Below are 26,440 nucleotides of genomic sequence, written 5' to 3'. Positions count from 1 at the left end.
TAGCACCCCACATGTTGATCTTGAGAAATGTCAACCATTACAAATAGTGAAGGCTGACTTGCTTTTCCTTTATGGTAAATATGATTGATATAGAAATGATTGATATAGAATAGAAACATATATACTGGGGATAAAGAAATAAAAAGAAAAAAAACAAATTTTAGCATATTTCCTATGTATTTCTTTATATTTTGGTTAATAGCGCCCTCAGTGGATGACCTTAAGAAATTTCAAACGTGGGGTCATGTAGGATATGAGTTGCTCTACCCATGTGCCAAATATGACGGTCATACATAAAGAAGTTATATAGGGGGGGGGGGTGTAATGTGCCCCCCCCCCCCCCCCCCTTGGGCCTGGAAGGGGTCAAAATAGCTTGGGCTTTATAGGGTTAAAAGATGGTCAGCTACGTGAACCTGTAAGTTATACACAGAAAACATACTTTTATGCATATATGTTGGGTTCTGCTTTCGTGATTATGTAGACCTTTTTGTAAGAGTACATGTTGATACAGATATTGATTATGTTGAAACTTAAGAGTGTAGAGGGAAAAGCGATGTTTAAACTTGGAAAAAAAACACCATTATCATGTTACGTGAACCTGTAAATAAACAGAAAACTATGTAAATATACTATAATCTTCTTTGATATGTATGTCTTTTTATTGACTGTTGTTAGAGATATGTGAAAACGTATTTAAGAAAGTAAAAAAAAAGAGATGTTAAAACAAGCACGTACTTCTACATCACTTGATATGTATATACCTGCAAATGAATAGGAAATTTGTAAATTATGTTGGATTCTGCTTTGACATGTATTTCTTTTTAAAAGAGAGAAAAAGAAAGCATGTTGAAACCTGAAGACAATTGCTTATTGCATCACTTATGTCAATCTGTAAATACACAGGGTGTTAATTACAACGTTTCGCAATTTCTTTTGAATTGTGTGTACCTAACAAAACAATATCTCCTTGTTTTAACCCATTGAAGACGAGTGAAAGGGCTCTGATTGCATCCAACTACAAGGGCTTAGTATGGACTCCTCCACCTTTCGGGGAGATCCGTGTATACTACCGCACCAATCCGCGTTAGCGCCGTGTTCAAAACGTGTTGAGAACGTAGTCACATCGCGTTTTTAAAAGTGCTTTCCGCCATCGTTGGGACACGGTTTTCGGCGGTTTGAGAACCGCCATGAACCGCCATCTAAATGTTCGAAATCCCTGTGTAATTCTGCGCTCAACTAACGCTCGAATTCACAGTGATTTACTACACAGAACTAACACCCGAATTCCATGTGTAGGGGAGCATGGGACAGGATGGGCCACATTTCACTAAATGTGCTTTATTTCAAATACTACGTCACACACTACCACATGAAACAGGAATTACAAAGATTGTGTAAGGCAAGACTATCACACGTAATATCATCTTAATTGCCTTCTTTTATTTTACGTAATAGCCATCTCAACATAGCCAAATCTGTCCCATCGTGCCCCATGCACATACGTGGGGCACGATGGGACAAACAATGAAGACGTATATTTCCGTGTTCCACTTGAAACGGTCGCTCTTTCTCTTGTAATTCCGGACCATTTTTAAACTGAAAAAAAAAAACCAACAAACATATACATTAACCACATCAAATATGATGGGGCAAGATGGGACACCCGTCCATCCTGCCCCGAGGTGGATGTCCCATCCTGCCCCATGCACACACACACTATACACTTCTAAGCTCTACACAATACATGCCATGACATACAGTCTGCCTACAATTGAAATAAACTTGATGTATATACTATAAAAACCACACGATATCAACGTTCTACCTTTCTTCATTATGCCAGGGATACTATACATTTCTTCGTTGCAGAAATTCTGCCGTCATCGATATTAATTTTTGCGTTTGTCCACCAAAGCTCAAGAGAATCTCAGCTTCACAGAGCGTAAAGATGGCTTCCTGACAGCGTGTTTTTTATCAGTGCAGATTACAGCACCCTATGATGCTTACTTACATAGTTATCGCATTGTCCCATCCATGCCCCGTGTCCTATCTTGCCCCACGTTCCCCTATTTCTGCGCTCAACTAACGCTCAAATTAAGTTGAATTCCTTGTGAATTACTGCAAGCAATATTCGAATTTGTTTTATCAATAATTTCAGTTTGTGATATCACAAAATGGACTTTATTATATCAGAATTTCGCATTTTTGATATCACAAATAAGAATTCTTGATATCACAAATTCAAATTAGTGATACTGTATCACAAATTTATTTCGTGATCTCACAAATTCGAATTTGTGATATTAACAAATTCATTTTGTGATATCACGAATTACCATTAGGTTTTTCAAGTGAAACCTATTTTTGATATCAGGAATTCGCATTTCTGATATCACAAATTCATTCAGTGATAGCACAAATTGAATGTTATTTCTGATATCACAAATTCATTCAGTGATAGCACAAATTGAATTTTTGATATCACGAATTCGAATTTCTGATATAACAAATTGAATTTGTGATATCCAGAATGGATTTTGTGATATCACAAGTTAAGTTCATGTGCTACACTTACGGGAATTTGTGACAACACAAATTTCATTCTTGTTATCAGAAATTTGATTTTTTTTTTGATATCACAAAATGGAATTCGTGATATCAGAAATTAACTTTAAATGTAAAAAAAGGCTTGCCATACGCTCTGCTCGTGTTAGCTGCAATTTTGGCTGTCTGCTCAGCCTTGCCTCTCAGTTGTAAGGTTCGCTATGACAAGTGAGTCCACTCATCTTATTCATTTATCTCTGAACTTGAGCATACAAACATTTTCCACTTTCCGCCACAGTCAGTTCATTGTTCCTGGTAATTATTGTCATCTTCTCTTGAAAAAGAACCGCAATTTAAGTTTATGCAAAAACGATGAATTTCTGTTTTGATAAATATTTCCTCACACGCCTTTTATATTGAAACGATTCGTGTTATGTTTTCCACAGCTACAAGGTGTTTCGCATGACACCGAAGAGTGAGACAGAACTCAAATGGATAAAGGAAGTCGCCGCGAACTGGGAAATGGTAGATATCAGATGGCGCTGTTCTTTTGACTTCTCTGTATCACATTAACATAAAGCCAACCTTTTCGGCTGTTTGGTATTAGCCCGACGTGTACAGTGCACTCCCGCTATAACGAAGTCCTCGGGAATGACAGTTTTATTTTGTCATAACTAAATTTTGTTATAACCGAACAAATAAGCAACTACGATGAAAACACGCAAACCATGCATGCGTATATTGTAAGTTGTTTATACTAATCATCATGCGCTCGATCATTTCCATAATTATATTATTATCTAACGGCAGAAATAGTTGACTTACTCATTCAAACAATGCAGTTCCAATGTAATAGATGATAATTTTATTGACGAATGGAAATAAATGTCAATTAAACTGTAATTGTAATTCAGAATCGTGTTTATATTCACTTAGTCTCACAAGAGGTCATTGAAAAAAAAAGAAAAAATGCCATCTGTTGTGAATCACGGATACAATGCTTTAAATACTTGTGTCCACGATGGCGCGTGTTGTAGTTTCATTTTTTCTCCTTTTTCCTTTTTTTTCTTTCTTTCCTTCCTAATTTGATTTCATGTCAGCTGACATTGGTTTCTTTGATTATGTTTCATATATCTGTTTGTAGTTTTATTAAGTCATTATTCATTTTCTTATGTATCTTCTGAGGGTCCCATATACCGTGCAAACCTTGCTTTTTAGTGGGACCCTTCATTCCATTCCCATCCTTGTATTATGCATCTTAAAAATATGAATTTATGTTGTTACTCGTGATCACATGTATTTTATAATTTACGGGGTTTTTTTAATTATTACAAATATGTTCTGTTAATGCATTGTATATGATTTTCCCTGTTTATTTAATGGAAATGAAAATAAAGTTGAATTGAAATTGAACTGAAATGCAGCTGGACTTCTGGAGGCGCCCTTCCAGAGTTGGTCAATCGGTCGATGTGATGGTCCCTCCTGCCTTGCACCTCGACGTACTCCAAGCCTTCGCACGGCCTGGGCTGTCCATTGAAACTTGGGTAACACACGTCCGCTTCAGTTCTTTCTGACAAATGCAGACCTCCCATAAACTAGACTGAATTTGGAAGAAAGAATCTATAGATTTTGACCATTCCCAGCCTTTGTTTAAGTCGGAGTTTCCTTATTTTTCTTGACAATTTTACTATTATTGCAACTGATTGACAATCAGTTGCAATGAAAACACCTCGACGGAAGAATTTCATGAATTTGAATAATGTTACTATTATGTACACACTCCTGTGGGAACAGCGCTTTCTTTTCTACTTTTGAGCCAAATCATCCCCATTTTTTTTTCAATCGGAAAGGTTGGGAAGGCTGCAATTTGACAAACGCTTCTTGGATTTATTGTAGAAGACCCTCAAGATGGAGAAAATTAAAAGGTTAGATATCTATGGGCAGAAATGACACGATGCACGTTTTGTTAAGGACAAGCTAGAAGATATACATATCAATTATCATACTCATAATACTTTGGCATTGTGTAGGCTATACGTACACAGGACTCCCTCTCTCGATCCAATACTGCATAACACGTTGTTTATTTTCACTGTGCATTCATGTTTGAGGTATAGAGTAAGAAGGCAATATCGCTTGAAGTAATTACCGGTAGGCTAGGACTCCTACATTGCAATCGAAAAACGGGGAGTGTGTCAGCGTGCTTTGTGAAATGAAAACTGACAAAATTAATTAAAGAGAATTTCCCTTTCACGACTCCTCGTCGCCTACTTCTAAAGTGCGTGCGGAAAAAGACTGTTGTCCGTTCCACTTTTTACGTTTTATCAAGTCAGGCCATTCAACTTGAAAGTACAATTGTATCTAAATAAATCTGATAGGCGGGGGAGGGTACCTTGAATGTGAGTACAGTGTACCATTCCACAAGAAAATTCAGAAGTAAAACGAGTGTGCATAATAATGTATATTGACCCATTGGCAAATAGATAAAAAAAAGTGGCTCATCAGATATGATATGCAATATAACAGTGTATAACGATGATCATGACAGTTCTGGGTCATTGCCATCCCGTTCCCAGATGAAAGTTTCGTTGGGGCTTCTGGAATCTAGAATTGTTTGTTATGCCGATTAAAACTTAGGACGACTGTAGACCTACTTCAAGACTCTGACGGCAGAGTATACGTAGCCATGTGTAAGAAAATTTAAAAGTACATGTATCTGTCTGTCAATAAGCATCATCCAGATATATTTTTCTTTGGACTTACAGATCTCGGATGTGCAATCTCTTATTGACGAAGAGGCAGCAGAGATGGTACGAGCAAAGGGCGTCTTACGGCCAGAAGACTTCGACTATTTCACCTACAATGAGTACAGCAAAGTGAGTTTTGTGTGTGTGTGTGTGTGTGTGTGTGTGTGTAAACTGAAAATTGAAGGGATGAAACAGTTGTATGCTGAAGATGAAATACTATATTGAAATTATGGTTTTTAAAACAATCATATCTAATATTTGTGGTCTGATTTTTCTAAACGTTTTCTAAATTTTATTTCCACAATTTCCTAAATTATTTAATATTTGGGAAACTTTGTATGAATACCGATTCTCTCTCTCTCTCTCTCACACTCTTTGTTAGCTGGTGCAATTAAACGTTATCTTAAAATTGATATTTTCACAAATTTTTTCATCTTCTATATGTGCTCTTAATGTTTCTTATAGATTGATGCTTGGATGTCCGACTTTGCTAGCGCCAACCCTGGTGTGACGAAAATTCCCGTTACTACGACCTACGAGAAAGAGACAGTCTATGGATTAAGGGTATAACCATGAGCATCACTTCTTCGACTTGCATTGAATGCAAACTCAAAGTAATAATGCAGACATTTAGATACAGCATTGTCAATCTTTCTGAAAATGTGGATTGCAAAAGCAGTAAGAACAGAACAATGTGACATCTTTCAGGAGCTTGTCCGTTACGGTTGATCTAACGTCTCATGAAATTTGAAATTCTTGAGTTTTTTTTTTTATTTATTTATTCAAGATTTCATGCGTGTTCACAAAATAGGAATGCATACAAATGTATGCAAGTACATCTCATATAGCCAAGACAGAATATATACAATAAGTATACATTGATAAGAAGCAGTTACAGGATATTATACAACTCCACTACATTATTCAAGGTAACGAACACGCAAAGGAATTGCAACATAAGCTTAAAGCTTGAAAATCGTTGCAACCCCCGTGCACACAATCTATATGCTTGCAAATAGTTTAAATGATACTTGATAGGAGATGGGGGGGGGGGGGGGTATTTACAAAGAGAGCATGGGTACATGAGGGGGAAAGAAGAAATGCATGTGTGGTGCCTATTTGTCCTGTCGGACATTGACAAGAGAGAGCAAGAAAAAGTTTAAAGTGTCAAGTCATTATAAGCAAATTATACTGATTACATTGATTTAATTTCTCATAAATCCCATTCAAATGTCGATTTCAGGGGAAATATATGATCACAGCAAGTTTGATAGTTAATAGTATCCAGGAGTTCAGCGTGAAGCTGATAATAGAATACAGTGTATGTTTGATCTTTTGAAAGTAACTATTTTTCTGTAAATTACGAACATGCTAAGGTAGCGCATTCCAGACATCAGAACCGCTATGTCTGACTGATTTATAGGCTAGTGCAGTACCAGGGTTCACTAAATGTATATCTGATGCTTGTCTCGTGGGATACGAGTGAACTGCACTGTTAAGTTGAAACATTGTCGAAAAAGAGACAGGTAATAGGTCTTGCTTAGAACGAAACATGAAGAGGGCAGTCTGTAGGAAATGTATATCATCTACTTTTAAACATTTTAATTTCAAGAACAATGGGTCTGCATGTTCTAGGAAACCAGACCCTGTACATATGCGAACAGCTTTCTTTTACAACAAAAGGATATTATCTGTCAAACTCTTTGACGTTGCCCACAGAATATTACAATACGAAATATGAGGTAAGATAAGAGTGTTATATAACATCAAAAGTACTTTGTCAGAAACAAAACTTTTTACTTTATATAATATACCAATATTGCGGGATATCGGTGTAGCGATATGATTCACATGGTCACTCCAATTAAGTTTATCATTAATATATACGCCAAGGAACTTTGTACATGTTTTCCTTTCAATGTGGGTACCATCTAGATTGACATTAATTTGTTGAGCACCTGAGCATTTCCTCCCTTTAAAGTGAATGAAATTAGTCTTCTGCACATTCAGAGATAGTATGTTACTTCTGAACCATGATGTTAGCTTTGGTAATTCTGAATTAATAGTGAGTTCAAGGGGTCGAACATCACGATGAGATAAGAAAACACTGGTATCATCAGCAAATAAGGTGTAGGTCAAGATTGTTGAAACATCACAAATGTCATTTATATAGATGATAAATAAAAGTGGGCCTAGAATGGATCCCTGTGGAACACCACATTTCAGATACAGAATGTCAGAATTAACAGAGTTGCAGTGAGTAAACTGTTCTATGCGTGCTCTGCACTATCCACTAGGAAATACGAGCAACATTACAGTGTTTTCTGCAGTGTTTTCAGCCTCTTCCTGCAATGACAGTTATGTACAAGGCATTTTATGGTAACACATCATGAATATATAATTTTTCATCAAAGTTTCGTTGCCAATACAAAGAGCTAAGGCAAGTATTAAATGTCTTTCTTTTGATTTTTATTCAAAACCGCATTCCTCTTCAAGATTGACATGTCGTCTTCAGCGACCAACGTAGCTTACATTCAAGGTGGTATCCACGCACGAGAATGGATCAGTGTAGCGACCATGATAAACATGGTCAGAATGGTGAGAAGTCGTCCTATTCAAAATTTCTCTTATTAAGCAAATGTATCTATAACACATTATTTTGCAGACCATATAGAAAAACAAATAAGAAAGGGGAATTTAATATCCTGGTATGCAACATGAGAAAATATCATCAACAGAAATTCAGTGTCGTAATATTTCATGTCATACGAGTCAATCCCTGTAAGGACATGCATGATTTCATAAAATTGTAAAACACGATAAACTCCGATCAGTCAATTCGACGAGTACTTTCTACGAATATAACTGCCATCGATTGATAGATATCATAGCTGTGCCGAACAGTATGCTTTTGGTGGTTATTCTGTACACCGAGGCAAAAATCACGCGTTCTGTTGTGATTAACTGGAGTTGATTTTTAATCATCGTTCCCCCTCTTTCAAAGTTTTGGCCATAATGCTCCATCGTTCAGACAAGATTCAAAAGAAAATGATAGTAAACTCATTGTAGAACTGAATTGCATGCATATGACACTCTCCAAGAATATGAATATACCAGATACTCTTTTTGTATATAATATACCATAACAGGCTTTCGGCTGCAAAACACGAAAGGTCTATCAGTTGTAAAGAGCAACTTACGTCAGTTGCGCGTACCACTTATCTTAAAGCCAAATGATGATTTTAACTATAAAATATACCCGAGATTCTTGATGAGGCGTAATTCCTTTTCAAAAGCCTGCCGCATGATGGGTGCAAATTTGAACCAAAACTTAATAACTGCTTTATTGATAAGGTCGTCGTGTGACATGTGAACCCACCCCATGACACGTAAACGCCACGACATAATAGAATTCAGGGCTGGGATTTGGGCGGACTCACAGGTAGAATCCAATCAAACTTAAAGCTATTGAACTGAAATGTAAATGTAGGGAATATTAGTGGAGCGGCATAGCTTGAAAAATGAGAGGAATTGTGCATTTTATGATAAAAGCACCGAATTTCGTACACATGTTGACAATAACATTTGAAATAAATTCAGATATTGGGCCATCGTAAATAGCGCCCTCAACGTCCATGGCAGCCGTTTTTCAAAATGGCCGCCAGAAATGCCATTTTTTGTAAAAAAGATACAAATTTCAGACGGGAAAATCTATAAGATTGAGCGAATGAGTGGGAAATAACATTTAAAATAAATTTAGATATTGGGCCATCGCAAATTCTGCCCTCAATGGCTATGGCAGCCACTTTTTAAAATGGCCGCCATGAATGCTGTTTTTCGTGAAAATTGACAAATTTCAGACGGGAAAATCTATATGATTTTGCAAATGAGTGGGAAATAACATTTAAAATAAATTTAAATATTGGGCAATCACAAATTGCGCCCTCAACGGGCATGGCAGCTATTTCTCAACATGGCCGCCATGAATGATGTTTTTCGTAAGAATTGACAAATTTCAGAGGGGTAAATCTATAAGATTTTGCAACTGAGTGGGATATAACATTCAAAATATATTTAGATATTGGGCCATTGCAAATTGCGCCCTCAACGGGAATGGCAGCCATTTTTCAAAATGGCCGCCATAAATGCCATTTTTCGTAAAAATTATAAGATTTCAGAAGGGAAAATCAAAAAGAGTTTGAAAACGAGTGGAATATAACATTCGAAATAGATTTAGATATTGGGCCATCGCAAATTGCGCCCTCAACGGCAATGGCGGCCATTTTTAAAAATGGCTGCCATAAACAACACCTTTTTTTTTCTGAATTTGCTAATTCCAGGAGGAAAATCGACAAGATCTTGCACTCAATTTAAAAATTTCGTTTGAAATACATCTATTGCCTATGTATTACATTATTGTAAATAGCGCCATCAATGGCCATGGCAGCCATTTTTTAAAATGGCTGCCATAAATACCACCATTTTTTTCTGAATTTGCTAATTCCAGGAGGAAAATCGATAAGATCTTGCCCTCAATTTAAAAATTCGTTTGAAATACATCTAGGGCCTATGTATTACATTATTGTAAATAGCGCCCTCAATGGCCATGGCAGCCATTTTTCAAAATGGCCCCGTGGATTTTTTTTTGATTTCCTGATTTCACAAAGAAAGAGTCAATAAGATTTTGCACACAATTTGAAGATTATGATCGAAATGAATATTTGTATTAGATTAGTGCCCTCAACGGCCTTGGCCGCCATATTCTAAAATGGCTGCCATTGTTAAAATTATTTTGTTTAAAAAAATGGCAATTTCAGAAAGAAAAGTCAACAAAATGTGTACATAAATTGAAAATCATGTTAAAAATCAAATAATATGTCAAGCCATCTTAATAGGGGTCCTCATCGGCCATAGAAGCCATTTTTCAAAATGACTACCGTAGATAACATTTATTATTATTTCAAATGTCTAGACAATGCGAATTCATAAAAGGAAAAGCCAACAGGATTTTGCACACAAGTTGACAACTGTGTCAAAATATAAAGAGATTATTTAGGCCATCGGTGAATTGCGTCCTCAGGAGCTAGCTAGGGTAACTTTATATTTAAGAATGGCTGCCGTCGATGTTTTTTTTTTCTAAAAAGACGACAATGTAATTTTGTATACAGGTTGACAATATCAAAAATTTTGATTATATTAATTCTAGATATTGTTCCTTTGCAAATTTTCAAGAAAAAAAAACCGCTCACATCGTTAATGGCAGCCATTTTCCAAAATGGCTGTCAAAGATGGCATTTTCCTTCAATAAAGGCGTGCTAATGCTGGATGAAGGCAATACAACTTTTTGCGCAAGTTGACAATTAAATACGAAGAAGTTTAGACATGGCGCCATCATAAGCTGTGTTCTCAATGGCCATTTCACCAATTTGTCAAAATGGTAGCAATACACTTTTCTTTTTTGTCTTGAAAATTTGCTTAATTTCATAAGGAGAAGGCAGTAGAATACTCACAGAGACATTATATAATCTGCATTGTGGTGTTAAAGGAATCATTTGAGGAACAATGAAAATAAACAAGGCAAATGCTTAGCAATTATATCCCATCAATAATGAAGCCCCCCCCCCCCCCCACTCCCACCACCACACGATGGAGCTTTTGAATCTAGTGAAATTGAACAATCTGGTCCACACTTTTGTGGAATATTTGCAAATTATCAATCTAAAAAGTAAGAAAACTCGATATTCATAGACAATATCAATGGATGAAATGCGGGATCTGTCACCTCTTATTCTGCATGTTTAAAATAAAAATACAAAATCGAATACACAGGGACAATGTAAACGGCTACATCATTTTTGTGCTACATTGTACATAGTGTTCCGCGCTTGTGCCTTTTTACTATGTACTTAAAAGTCCACAGAGGTGTACTGAAAGAGACCATGGGAAAGGGGCTTCTCTCTCCCAAACGAGGGAGCTTTTACACTTTTTGATTAAAATTCAGCGATTTAATGCAAATTTCAGGTGGCAAACATGAGAAAGTTCCGAAAAAGAGTAATATGAATATCCAGGGACAATGGCGCCATGTATTAAATTTGACAGCAACACCATATCATTCAATACATTGGACTATAGACTTATATATAATGTAACATGTAACTTCTTAAGACAGATACGATGGCCTTTCGATTTACGATAAAAGTGATTGTGCTTGCTATGTTTCCATAAAAAACACATACTTTTGATGACTATATTGTTAGCCGACACACGCGAAATACTGTAATTAGAAATAAACTGAAAAAATGAATTTAGAACTAACCCACCGAAGAGGGTGCAATTTTGGATGGCCTATTGTCAAATTCATTTTGAATGTAATTCTATAATTTGTGGAAATTCTTATTGACATCTGCAAAATGTAAAAAAAAAAAATAGCATTGTTTTTGAAAAATGGCTGCAAGGACCGTTGAGGGCGCAATTTCCGATGGCCCAATATCGAGATTTATTTTGAATGTCATTCCCCATATATATGCAGAATTTCATTAACTTTTCCTTCTGAAATTAGCCATTTTCCAAAAATGAAAAAGTGGCACTTATATGGTGCCCATTAAAGAAAAAATGGCTGCCATAGCCATTGAGGGCGCAATTTCCAATGGCCCAATATCTGGATTTATTTTGGGATGTAATTTCCCATTGCGGCTTGTTTGCAAAAAAATTATTGGTTTTCCCTTCTGAAATTTGCAATTTTTTACAAAAAATGGCATTTTTGGCGGCCATTTTGAAAAGTGGCTCCCATGGCCGTTGAGGGCGCAATTTCCGATCAATGCCCCAATATCTAGATTTATTTTGAATGTAATCAACATTTGCTGGCAAAATGTTATTAACTTTTCTCTTCTGAAATTTGCAAAGTTATTGTAGAAGTGGCACATATGACAGCCATTTTGAAAAATGGCTGTTATGGACGTTGAGGGCGCAATTAACAATGACTAAATATTTAAATTCATTCTGAATGCAATTTCCCACTTGTTTGCAATCTTACTGGCTTTCCCATCTGATGTTAGCAAATCTTTCGACAAAAATGGCGTTTATAGCGGCCATTTTAAAAAATGGCTGCCATGGCCGTTGAGGGCGCTATTTCCGATGGCCAAATATCTAGATTTATTTTGAATGTAATTTCCCATATGTAAGCAAAATCTTATTGACTTTTGCCTCCTAACATTAGTAAAATTTACAAAAAAATGGCATTTATGGGAGCCATTTTGAAAAATGGCTGCCATGGACGTTGAGGGCGCTATTTACGATGGCCCAATATCTAAATTTAATCTGAACATGATTGTCAACCTGTGTACGAAATTTGGTGCTTTTATCACAAAATGCACAATTGTTCGGCTATGCCGCTCCACTATATGCATTTCAGCAGTTTTTGAGAGGTTTGGGTTCTATTTACATATTCGCACTTCTTGTGCAGCCCGTCATGAGACACGACCATCACGGCCCACAGATTTGTTGTTGTTGTTGTTGTTGTTGTTGTTGTTGTTGTTGTTGTTGTTGTTGTTGTAATTCCAAGTGACCCTCAGATTAAATAATCAAATTCAGTATTGAAATGTGAGGTAAGGGTTATCGGGCCCATCAACTAACTCGTTATTGCTCAATAGAGACAACATTTCTGTGTGATCCGATCGTAGAAAAATCGTTCAAGTTTCCTTCTGCTGAATTCCGATATGCGAGAAAATGTAAACCCATAAGCTGACACACGTTGTACTTAACTTCTTGGGGAGCTTTATTTCTTTCTTCCTTTTTTCTTATAATCGCGTTTACCTTGTCAGAAGGTCGACTTGCTTTACCCTTTGTGGCTCGTGACACGTGTAGGTAAAGATAAGCCGATGTGAACCATCATAATTATGTCGTGAACTGCAGAGCAGCGCGCCACTTAATTTGGCATGTCGTTTTGACCATGTTATCACTCAGTGAGGATGAAAAATGAACCATTTGTAAACACTTGAAACTTAATTGCACGATAACACTCTCCAGCAATTTAATATTTGCTCCAGCGATAGGATCGTCGTGTTCCGTGGTCATGTGAGGTCGCCCTATGGCACGCGAACGCCAGGACCTCGGCTTGGGGTTTGGGAGGACACAAAGGTCGGATCTAATTCAACTTAAAGCTGTTGAATTGAATGTAAATGTAGGGAATACATTTCAGCAGTTTTTGAGATGTTTGGGTTCTGTCTCTACATATTCGCACTTCTAGCTATAGTGTAGCCCTGCAATGGCTGCATGAGACATAATATATAACTCACATATTTATTTCGTCATTAGGCCTATATTTTGTCAATTTAAAGTGACGTTCAGAGGTAACGCGTAATCTATTAATTATTTATTGTAAAATGAGCTGATGGCTAACGAACCTATCAACTAATTCGTTATTGCTCAAGACGGACAATTTTCTGTGATCCGATCATCGAAAAAAAATCGTTCAATGTTCTTCCTGCAGAATTCCGTTGTTTACATAGAGAGAATTGAAACCCCTAAACCGAACATAAGCTGATATCTAATTTTCAGTAGAGTCTTATTTTCTTCTTTCTTATTTCTAAAAATCGCGTTAACCTTGTCAGAAGGTCGACTTGAATGTCCTGCCATTGTGTGGCTCGCGACACGTGTGGCTAAAGATAAGGCAATGTGAACCATCATCTGCCGTGAACTGCTGAGCCAAGTGCCATGGACGTTGATACGTTCTTTCTTCTTGCCGAACTTTCGACTCGCCACGCTGACCACAATCTTACTCTTTCACTAGCATATTATTTATGATGGGTCCCAGCGCAATACTAGCAGTGCATTACAAAAATACTAAAAAGTTAATAACATTAATAAGAGTTTGTAAATATTATCGATTAATCGAACTTACAAACACGAAATGCACCATAACAATGAGACGCAAAATGGAAACTAAACAGAAATGAGGCGATTTATAAAGCTTAGAATAATATGTGAGTTCGGATATGCTGACTTCGATTTCCTGTTAAAGAAAAGAAGAAGAAAAGTATAGCTTATGCCTTCTAAAATTTTGGCATCCTACACTGTATCATAATTTCAGCATCTTTGCTCTAACTAGGCCTATTTCATATTTATGAGAATGCATCACGAACACAACTTGATCTATGGTATCCCTTTTGACTGGTTGAAGAGGTTGACGGAAATGTATGTAAATAGGCCTGGACATTACTAAATGCGACTGAAATCAGTGATTAAGTTTCACTGCCGTTGGATCGTGAACTCGTTGACAGCAGTTAATGATAAGCATCACTATCACTATATAGTACATGATGTAGTTTGCGTCATATGATTCAGATCTCAACTGAAACGCTTAGTGTACTTTTTTTCTGTTGTAAAGGATATCGAGGAATCGAGGAATCTTGAATCCTACTTATCTGAGACTGGGAGATAAGTAGGCATAAAACGACTCCAATGCACAACTCTATATAGACGGTGATGCAAAAAAAACACACACACACACCCAAAGAAACAAACAAACAAACAAAACCCAGCAAAGTTTGGAAAATCATGCAATAACAAATATCATGAAAATATAGGGAATTCGAACGGTAATTTGACGGACACAGTGTAAGCACGTCTTTAGATATTCTCAAGAATGGTCGAAGTAGTTACCCGGTTTCAGAAAACTTTAATTCTTTGTAACTCTTGTCGAGAACAAGATGCATGGACATGTGAAAGAACAGCCTTTGACTGAAGCAAGTACTCGTGTGGAAATGAAATAAATGAATGAATGAATGAATGTGAACAATACTTTAATAACATATGCATGGTATAGTGACAAATCGAATTTATTTGATATCATTGTTTACGTGACCGATTTTGTCTACCACAGTTCATTGAGAGCTATGGGAATGACGACACCGTGACCAGCATGTTGGATAATTTCGTTTGGATCATTGTCCCTGTCTTCAACGTTGATGGTTACAAGTACAGCCACACGGTGAGGCTTGAAGTTTTATGTCACTATTAAAAGCCTACATAGTGTAAAATGTATCTTTGGGAGGCCGTTTGTATCATTGTGAGAGGGGTTGTCGTTCTTGGCGTTATATATGTATCTATTTCTTTGAAACGTATAATCGTTATCAGCTGCCTGATTATAGTTGATAACATTGACTGATTTTAATGATTGAATAAGGAATGAGAGGGTAATGCGTAACTATGTGCAACAAAATACGAGTATGTAGCTGCAAGATTGACACCGTATCGATGCTAATGTTGAAATAAGTAAAATATCACTTAAATTCTTTGCAATATCCTCAAGACACGTGATGTTTGTCAGTATTGAGGATTAAGTCACACTAGACGTATCGCCTAGCTCATTTGAGTGGCTACCAACGTGTGTCTTCCCAGTGGATACATAATAAATTTTTCAAACATATGACCTGCAGGAATGACAATTATATAGGCCGATTTAGAAAGGAGAGAGAGGACAGAAAATCCTTGTAAGCTGACAATCTATTCGTAACATCAAATATGGTGTATTTCATCGTTAAAAAACAATGAAACACGCGGGACTTTGTGTCAATTTTGTCTATTTTGTTATAATCATTATCACCTCCGCTCAGGAGTTTATTTCTTTTTCAGCATTGGTTTGTTTCCCTGTTTGCAAAATAACCTAAAAAGTTGTGGAAGGCTTTGGATGAAACATGCATGAAAAATGATAATGACACAAGGAACAGGTGATTTAATTGTGGTAGTGATAATAGGATCAATTAACTTTGGAGATCGTATTGAGGTTTGCATACGCGCACTAACAAAGAGCGTGCTCAGCAGCTCAAGGCGCCGCGCAGCAGGAAGCTGATGAGGTAAACACAAGGCTTCTTCATCATATTCATCGGAAAATTGGGTGATTATCAGCATGCGTGTATGGATGGATATAAGCTGCTTGGCGGAGGTCTGCGCTCTCTGAGTGCTTTTCTAGCAAGTAGTATTTAGCTATAATTATTTTGTTTTTGCATTTTTGTATTTCAATACTTTTAACCCAAGTATGGTTGTTAAAGTGTTGCACCCTCTCACGTGTGACAAAGCGTTACCCCAAAGTATATCTTTTCATCTACAAGGGCCCCCGAACTGGCCAGGAGTCGAAGGTCAATAGTCCCCCACCATCATCCCCCAATGCAAACATATATTTACATTTTGCAAGACATATCAAAGAAACATCCCGAAGAATTTGCAATTTAAATTGTCAAGCAGATAATTCATTCAAAATACATGACATCGATGTAGGGCAATTTGTCAATCCGTTGCAACAGATAATTTATGTGTCATACTGATTATCAATTGTTATCGAAGCAATGACTTGCAGCATATCAATTAACATAATATACCAGTTGATTGTTATCATTTCCATTGATGTCGGTAGAAAGTCATAAAATACTGCTGAAACCATTTCATTGAACACTGATCCATCTAATATAATCATGTGTCCATATTATTTCTCATCAAATACCTTCATGTAGGATGACCGTATGTGGCGCAAGAACCGTAACCTGAACAATGGTGGATGCAAAGGCGTCGATCTCAATAGGAATTTCGACTATCAGTGGGGTGGTGAGTGTTGTAGAGTAGGATCTATTTTATCTTAGTTTTAGTTCTGCAGAAGATTTCAAAATTGAAGACAAGCTTAAAGCGGATGCACAAAAATTCTGCGAAAACTTCCTGAACTCAAACCCCACCAGTAAAACAGTCGAAGAAAACTGGTGTAACTTCAGAGACAATTGATGCATGACCTGATCAACCATCATTTACTTTCAAAAGTCACGTCCGGCAAACCACATGTTCCTTGGCTTACATCTAAACTCAAGAGACTGTGTCGTAAAATGGAGAAATGCTATCTAAAGGCAAAGAACCTCGGAGGGCAAGATAGATGGGACAAATACAAGCAGATTAAGAGGACAGTCAATAAGAAACTCAGAAATGCACAACGGGCATACATATCCAACCTATCTAAGGCAGGTAATAAACAGTTTTGGAAGTACATTAAAACTACACAGAAGGATAACGTAGGAATCCGAAGTCTTAGGTCTGGAAACCGTACTGTCTCTGATAATCAAGGGAAAGCGGACACACTGGCCGAACAATTCCAAAGTGCCTTCACTAAGGACAATAACCAGGTATATAAAGTTGTTGAATAGATTAGATGTTTCAAAGGCAGCAGGCCCGGATGATATTCCAAATCGTATCCTGAAACTCGCAGCCGAAAAAACTAGCCCCGGTCCTCCAGTTTATATTCAAATAATCCTATGACCAAGGACACCTGAAGACTGGCGTAAAGCCAATATTGCTGCTATCTACAAGAAGGGCGACAAGAACGAACCAGCTAATTACCGTCCTATATCTTTAACTAGTGTTATGCTGTAGATGGAACATATAATGGACAGCCAACTGATGAAACACCTTTCCACAAACTCGATCATCACTGATTACCAGCATGCCTTCAGACCGAGTAGATCATGTGCAACCCAACTGGTAGCTACTATCCATGATCTTGCCTCAAACTACAAGAACAAAGATACATGTGACATTGCCGTCCTCGACTTCAGTAAAGCTTTTGACGTCGTTCCACATCAGAAGCTACTACAGAAGCTTCACATGTACGGTATCCGCAACAACAACCTTGCCTGGATGAAATCCTTCCTGACATGCCGTCACCAAAGTACAGTTGTCAACGGTAAAACATCCGACTGGAAGCCAGTACTGAGCGGTATACCACAAGGCACTGTGCTCGGTCCCCACTTGTTCATCTTGTATAATGAACGACCTCCCAGATGCAGTCAACAGCACAGTGATGTTGTTTGCAGATGACTGCATAGTCTACGGTACAATATCTAACTCCTCAGACGAAAAATCCTTGCAAGAAGATCTTGACAATCTAGTCACATGGGCAAACACATGGGGAACGAAATTCAATGCAACGAAATGCTCCGTTATGAGAATCTGAAAACGCGACCCAGGGCATACCAAGTACACACTCCTTGGCGAACACCTCCAAGAAGTCGACAGTCACCAGTACTTAGGGATCTAGGATTCCTACATAGAAAACATGATAAACAGACCCAACACTCCATCAACAAGGGTGCAAGGGCCTTAGACTTCATAAGAAGGAACTTCCATCACTGCTCCAAAACAGTTAAAGATCGACTCTACCACACCTTCGAACACACGACGAGCAGTACGCCGCGCGCCGTATCAACCTTCCTCTCCACAAGCCAGCTAGTAAACTCATTCTTCCCAGATGTAATTTTCCTCCGGAACGACCTCCCAAAAGAAATAATATTTTCCAAGAGTACAGAAGTCTTCAAAACCAAACAAAAAAATCAAAGCTCTCAACAAAGCAAAATAAACTTGTGCTACCACTCTCGTCAGCCCTGAGTTACCCTTCCTAGCGGAGGTCTTCGGGGATAAGTACTACAAGGTACAAGGTACAAGGCATCTATATATTAACATTTCTTTAAATTATCATGAGTTCATGGAAAGAGAAGCTGGTCGTCAAAGCCAAAGTACATGGTGTAATAAACTGATTTTTGTGTGTGTGTGTGTGTGTGTATTTGTTTGTTTGTTTGTTAATGCGTCTTCGGCTATTTTTTCTTTTAAACAGAAAGTTAGTTCAGGCATTCTCTCATGTCCCTTTCCGTGTATCTGTTGGGCAACAGGCGCTGGAAATTCAAAGTGTGTCCAGGACTACCAAGGACCGAGTGCCCTGAGCGAACCCGAGACCAGTGGCTCTAAGGATTTCTTAACCAGCTTTGGCAGCAACCTGAAGCTCTACATCGACTTTCATGCTTACGGGCAGTACTGGCTCCATCCATGGGGATACACCGACAGAAAGCTGACCGCCCACCCAGACAGAGATCAACAGGTTTGAGTTTTCTTGGAATTCAATGTGTTATGGCAAAATTTGTTAATTATTTCTTCCAAACCTGTGTGCCTGCTAGAAGGCATATACCCTCGCAGGGCTGCTTGAGTGAGAAGAAAATAATGTGACATTAATGACAGGAAGGGGGACACACGATTTGTGAAAAATGCACAAGAGTTGGACTTTTTCAAGTTGCAAACATAAAAATACACATATTTCGCGAGAGCTTTGTGCGCCAACAGTATCATGTGCCAACCTCACTGAAGACGGCCAAAGAACACTGAGAAATATGGTTTGAGAGAAACAGAGATTGTGACTTGGTTATTGAGCACATTTTGTCTGACCGCTGAGGTGAACGTTTGGGTGAAATGCGTCTAATATTTAACATTAGGTTTACATACAGAAAATGGTCACCCTGTCATTGAATCACCGTACCGATAGCCAGATTATGATTGACATTCACTACTTGTGGAATTGTTGAAATAAAAAACAAACATTCGTTTCTCTGGTTACTGGCATTATGAACCTGCTGATGTTATTAAGTCGCGTCACGTCAATGTATGTACATGTACTTTGTTCATCATCTTAATGTGTTTCCTCCTTGTTTCTTTTCATGTGATGCTTCAGTATAATGTCGCTGTACAGATTGAAAAATCCATCAGCTCTGTGCACGGAAAGCGCTACTTTGTAGGAGAATCTGGCCCCGACTTGTGTATGTACCTGAAACTTCTTTAACTTTTCAACTTCTTCGGAGTTTGGCTAGGTTGCTGTATCCAGTAATATTTTAACCCTACAAATACCTGGCCATATTCATGTCATCTTTAATGCTGCATTTTTAATAAGATTTTGCTATTCACTGTAGTATTTTGAAGAATTGAGAGAAGTCAGTCATTTCATATTGTAATCGTTTTTGTTGCAGAATTTTATAAAACCTCTTTATTCCTAAATCTGTAACTAATTCTTAGATAAGTAAGAAGATGTCATCGATGATTAAACCTCGAGTTGCTCTCTCGCTCTCAAAATTTGTACATATACCTCTGATCTTATACCAGTTTAAGGTTATCTTTCTCTGATATGATACATGCAGTGAAATTCAGATTTAACAATGTATTAATTACAAGACGGTAAAATGGGTTAGAGCAAGTAAGTTTTTCAAAACATTTTAATCTTCTTTTGTGACAACGAACGTATTTCTTTTAAAGTTGACTTATACGTGTGTTAATTGTCATAATTGATAAGTCTTGCCTTAATGTATATACTCATTTCAAGAAATGGCGTGTATGAAGGCTTTTGCAGGCTTGTTACAGAGGACGCTATTGGCTCCCTCAGGCTACGGTCACAACTCCCCAAATCAGCCTGCTCGGCGACCGGTCGGCGAGTTTTTAGCCAATTTTCGGTCGGACCGGTGATCGACCAGTGACCGACCAGGCACCACTGATTTTTTAGGGCATCGGTCGGTCGCCGCTGAAGTTTTAACGCGGAGTTAAAATTTCAGCGGCGACCGACCAGTTTCCACTCGCTGCCCAAAATTGTGCTCGGTGTCCGAGCGGCAACCGCCCAGGCACTGACCTAATCGAGCAGTCACCGCCGAGCGATTTAGGGAACAAAAATAATAGAGACAAAAAATGACAAAAGCACAGAAGAAAACCAAGGGAATAGATAGAGCAGTCGCCGTCGAGCGATTTAGGGACTAAAAATGTTAAGATAAAAATGACAGTAGCACTGAAGGAAACCAGGGACTAGATGGGGAAGAGATGCCAGGGCAATAATGTCAAAGAAGCAGGGGGAGGGATAGAGGCAAAGTAACCCCACCAAAATTTCAGCATCTCATCATCTCGGCAACCAACATGAGGGACATGGAAGACATGGACAACCACTTTGGGCAAGAGAGATGCTAAAAGTTAGTTAAAGACCTATTGAATGAAGAAATCACGAATGACAAGAGCTGGGGAATTGAAAATATGAAATTAGATGGGAAAATAAAACTACCGTTAAATATATACATATGTATATATATATATATATATATATATATATATATATACATATAGACTATACTAAAGACCTATTGATTGAAGAAGTCATGAATGACAAGAGATGGGGGAATGAAAATATGAAATTAAATAGGAAAAGAAAAATACTGTTAAATATAGAGGCAAGCAAAGATATCTTGGAAAATTCTAATCTATTCTAATCTTTGTTCCATCTTGGGTTTTCGTCCCTTGGTTTGATTCCCTAATTTCTAGTTATCTGTGGTTTCACATAACTGAGGTTTGGTGGTTGGTAATTTAACTCTTGAATCTTTAGCCTCGAGTTTTATCTTAATTAATTAATCAAGTATCACATGACAAATCACTGTTTCATATAGGTATAAACCCAGGTAGCTGGTGAGAAATTTCCGGCAGAGACCGGCGGACGGCCGCCAGTACGCCTACGGGACACCGATAGATGACCACCTATCGATCACCCATCGTTTAAGAACGATTTCTTAAAAATCGGCCGGTGGCCGGTAGGAGATCGTCCAGTTGCCAATTGGGCATCGCTCGGTGACTGCCAGTCTTTGCGCGGAGAAGATCCCCAAATTTCAGAAATTTTTACCTAAAATCGGCCGGTGACCGACGGGAAATCGACAGGGCATGGCTCGGGCATCGGTGGGGTTTTATAGCCTGCTCGACATCTCCAAAAACTGCTGGGCGGTGCCAAAATTTCAGCGGCGACCGAGCAGGCTATAAATCGGTCGGTCGCAGCTCTGAGTTGTGACCGTAGCCTAAAATGAAACTTCCCCCTGAATCATATTTACGTTATGTAGACCCAGCTACTGGCGCTAGTGAGGATTTCGGCTACGGTTCGCTCGGCGTGTTATACAGCTATTTGGTGGAACTTCGAGATCAAGGAAGATATGGCTTCGAACTTCCAGCCAATCAGATCCAACCTACAGCTGAAGAAATCTTCGCTGGTATGAAGACTCTGGGACAACAACTCGTTAACGAGTACGCGTAAAGCAGTTATTCCTCATGACGCCACACATGGTTTAGGCACTTTAGGGTCCAACTTACGTAACATACGCGGTAGCGTTTGTTTTCTTCATGATATTTCTTAAAATTCGACACGATTTGTTCTGTTCCAGACGGCAACTGAGACAATTTACCCCACGACCGAAATGTTTCATCCACTAAGAAAAAAAAGTTTAATATACGATGTAGTGAATAGTTGGAGATGACGCATTATTACACGAAAGAATCGAGGCGTAGAGCAGCTAAGACAGCATATTGCAAGAAGTGTGTGCGAGGAATAAAACAAAAAATTGAGACAAAATATATCTTTGTATTCAGAGTTTTACTTGAAAAGTGACTGTTTGATGATAATGATTTGAAGGAGACATGAGAGAAGAAGTACAGAAAGAGAGGGAGAGAGAGGAAGAGAGTAAGAGAGAGACGGGAGGTAATGAAAAAAGACTGTGGACTCGTATCTCCATGTCACTGGGAGGGCCTCATTCACATATGGCATATATTTTCTATAAATAACGGCGCAGGAATAAGAAAGTTATACACATACATACACACACACACACACACACACACACATGTATATATATATATACATTCACTTCACTTCATTGCAATCCGCAACTTCATTAGCAGAATAAACAATACAAAACAGCATGAAACTCATACGCTACACAAATTGTTGAGGAAGAAGAAAAGGGAAAAGGCCATTGACCCAAGGCTTCTCCCCTAATAAAAGATATCAGGTTATTAGTGTCTAAAACGGAGACAAAAACGAAATACTGTAATACGAAACGCAAGAAAACAGAAACTCAATATAATTATACTCGCATCAATGAGAAAGGGTCCATAACAGGAAGGTAGGATTCCTAATTCAAATGTCATATGATTTGTTTTTACAATGTGTATTCTCTATGTTTTCTCTAGTATAGACTTGTAAGCATATTGCTTAATAGAATTTGTGACATTCCTCTACATTTTGGGGCTGAAATATCTAATCGTGCATCGCGAAAACTCGCACTTAATGTTGGATAGTTTTTAATTCTCCGCTTGTCTTATAGGGCAGCATTTACCTCATCTTTTTTTACAGAATCAAAAGTTAAGAGGGCATGCATTGTATTACTTCTAAGCAAATGCATAAAACAAACGGTTTGAATTTCGTTAATATTAGATAATCATGATTATTTTGAAAAGATTTAACTTTTCAAACAGGTGAGTAGAATACGATTGCGGTTCAGTTAAGTTTGTTATAACTCATTGCACGGATCTGAAGAATGAGATAATTCTATAGTGACAAAAAAAAAGAAAAAAAGACTGATGTACCGTTGGCTTTTGTCTTCTTCGGGGCGTTGATTACTTTGAACCCACTTCACAGCCAGCCACACTACCCAATAAGATAAACGTCGGTCAATCATGCACATTCTATCTTGATCAAATGTTTATTCATTTCCCCTTGTTATTTTTTCACTATTCAATTCAATGCAATTCAAATGAAATTTTACTTCCAATGGCACATTTTTTTTTTTGTCGATACAAGTTCAAGGAAAGCAAAACGTACAATATACTAAAATACATATACGCACATGAAACTATGTTCAAAAGAATTCATTCCTTCCTTTTCTTTCGATTCGTTAAACGCATCCACGAAGGCACATACACACACATAATTATATATGTATATATATATATATATATATATATATATATGTGTGTGTGTGTGTGTGTGTGTGTGTGTGTTGAGATCTCACTTATTGGCTCCACGAAGAAATGAAGAAACAAACTGATAATGCGTTTTGGGGGCATAACATATTCATATTTCATATACCATACTGATGCACACGACAGAGAGAGAGTGGGGGGGGGGGGGGAGTGGGGTGATGGGAGACATCCCCAGTAAAAAGAGAAGGACACTGGCCCCTTGCGTGGACTTCAGCAAATGAAATAATAGGATAAAATGAAATATAGAAGTAAGCTTGGCGATAGGTGAAAACTGAGCTTTCCGGTCTGGACTATTGACACTCGCGTGCGGACGAACACTCTTCCTGTCCACTGTCTGATCTTCCGCTGATATCAAAATGGTGAGCATGGATACTATACATAATGTACTTTTTAGTGGAGTGATGTTGCCTATTCATGTGATATATAATCAGACAAATATTCAATTAGACAGTTTTACAACGTTTATGCTGCCAGCAAATGATAACAGCTGTTTTGGTTCGAAAATAATTATAGTACATCAACTTGATGGAAACGACAGCAGTTTTTATCATGGAAAGTAGCAAATGTGAATTTGACCGATTTTAATTTGATTCCTGCTGACATTGTGTTAAACTTTGAATGGCATCAATTTCCTGGCACACAGAATTTGTTTCATGAAGGCTGCAACCCATAAAAGCACGACACCATCATGTTACTCTATATCATATGCTTGTTTTACAAAACGTATTATATTTACTTGTGAAAAAAATCATTGTTTTTATCATTATAAACTATATCTTCCTTTACAATAAAACTGTAAAAATGAACATGATATCGTTATATCGTTAGATGAATGAGTAGATTGTATAGTGTAAGGGGTAAATCCTTATCACATAATGGTCTAAGAAGCCGATTGATCTGGACTGTAGAATATACCAACCTGTTATCCGTTGCAACACATCTTTTTATGATTACAAAGAGAATAAAGTACATCCAACGCTGCTTATAATGGAATAGGCCGACATACCTGACATTCACGTGAACTTGAAATATCAAGGGAACATTAGCAACACAGCGATTGACGATCAAGGCTGACTGAGGCTCACATCATCACTGTAATCACACTGTGCGTCACCTTTGATAACGGGTGAAGTCTTTTTTTTTTCCTCTTAACATGACAATGATTGATCTCTCTCCTCTGAATTCCTGTCTTATTTCTCTATCAGCTTACGACTCAAGTCAAGACTCGTTGGTTGGCGTGAAAGAAGATACAATCGTACATCCAGTGGTGTAAGCAGCGAAAGGTATTGAATAATGCGGGTATGCATCTCCTTAGCTCACAAGGTTGGGGGGGGGGGGAGGGGGCATGTACAATCATTAACCCCTCCCCCGGTTTCGGTAGGAATATGTCTTTTTTATGGGTGGTACTCTTTTTATTATGTATTATTATCAACACTCTTCTTCTCCTCCTTGCTCTTCACCTCCTTCATTTCCTTCCTCTTCTTCTTAACTCTTATCATTACACAAGCATATAAGGCCGGCATAGAAGAGAATGAAGCAAACAGGGGAGAAGAAAAATTAATGCGTCCATGCCGTCAGATTACTGTAGATAAATTGGTCTTGGGAGACTTGCCGAAAAGTGATGACCCTAGCTCTGATGATAGACAGTCATTAATTATCCATTTCCGTCGTCCTACGATGGGGATCTCCTTGATTGACGGCTGCTCGCAAGTTTTCTTCTTCTTCCGTCGATCTAACAGTCCTCTTTGTAGAGTATAGAATTGTCGTACGTTTTCATTGTTTGTTATGGGAACACTGTCACATAATGACACAACGTACACAAGAAATATATCCACCAACTACACCGAGGATGTAACATGGCAACTTACATTTTGGTCAGGCCAGTGCTGTTGTTGTTGTTGCTGCTGCTGCTGCTGCTAGATTTAAAATGATTAAAAAGATCATGCATAGACTGCATTTTCATACAAACAAACCAGCCCTTCTTTCTACACAAGTAATGACAAGTAGTACATGACTTACATAATGATAGTGTATTAGTACTTTAAAAAAAAAAAAGACTCGTGGTCATTTCAGTCACCCGAGCAATGTCCAACTTTAATGAGCGCGCGCGCCATTGATGAGATCAACAATAGTATACGCTTCACGACAGTCGTAGCTACTAGCTACTACTCGCAAGGATCCTCATCTTAGGGCGGACTCACACTGTGCGATTTTTACTGCGATTTACCCTTTGCGATGTCGCACGACGAGAAATCGCACAGTGTGAGGATGTCTGCGATACGACAACCGGCGATTTTGGGGTTACCGCAGCCATCGCAGCCCATCGCAGAATTTTGAACATGTTCAAAATTCTGCGACAATCGCTTGCGACGATGATCGAAAACTTTCAGTGAAACAAGGCAGTAGAAGAAATACTTATCAAGATTTGGCTGGATATGCTTCCTTTATACCACAATTGCTTACTGATCTATCTCAACATGATGACGAAGATGAGATGGGGAGGGAGTTTTACAACGACTTAG

The 26,440-nt window shown here is 38.0% G+C and overlaps 1 protein-coding gene across 1 annotated transcript; it reads left to right on the top strand.

Annotated features, from left to right (window-relative positions):
- Nucleotides 1-1,654: 1,654 nt before the first annotated feature.
- Nucleotides 1,655-22,194, top strand: LOC139710507 (carboxypeptidase B-like). Its single transcript, XM_071622439.1, has 12 exons — nt 1,655-1,682; nt 2,688-2,772; nt 2,991-3,069; nt 3,969-4,088; nt 5,310-5,420; nt 5,757-5,855; nt 7,788-7,889; nt 15,172-15,279; nt 16,799-16,889; nt 18,992-19,197; nt 19,822-19,906; nt 22,004-22,194. Exons 1-12 carry the CDS (start codon nt 1,655-1,657, stop codon nt 22,192-22,194), a joined length of 1,305 nt encoding a protein of 434 aa, XP_071478540.1.
- Nucleotides 22,195-26,440: the final 4,246 nt, after the last annotated feature.

Source organism: Diadema antillarum, unplaced genomic scaffold, assembly GCF_040938485.1.
Source record: "Diadema antillarum isolate AM-2024a unplaced genomic scaffold, OU_Dant_1.0 seq00001536_RagTag, whole genome shotgun sequence".
NCBI lineage: Eukaryota > Metazoa > Echinodermata > Echinoidea > Diadematoida > Diadematidae > Diadema > Diadema antillarum.
Note: the sequence above shows the minus strand (reverse complement) of the source record. Positions and strands in the feature narration are given on the sequence as shown.

What these genes read in the sequence shown, in the direction of transcription:
- LOC139710507 (XM_071622439.1), top strand. Translation starts at nt 1,655, where the DNA reads ATGGGACACCCGTCCATCCTGCCCCGAG. An exon ending in CCTACAATGAGTACAGCAAA is followed by an intron (nt 5,421 to 5,756) that starts GTGAGTTTTGTG and finishes TGTTTCTTATAG; the next exon opens with ATTGATGCTTGGATGTCCGA. An exon ending in AGAATCTGGCCCCGACTTGT is followed by an intron (nt 19,907 to 22,003) that starts GTATGTACCTGA and finishes TACGTTATGTAG; the next exon opens with ACCCAGCTACTGGCGCTAGT.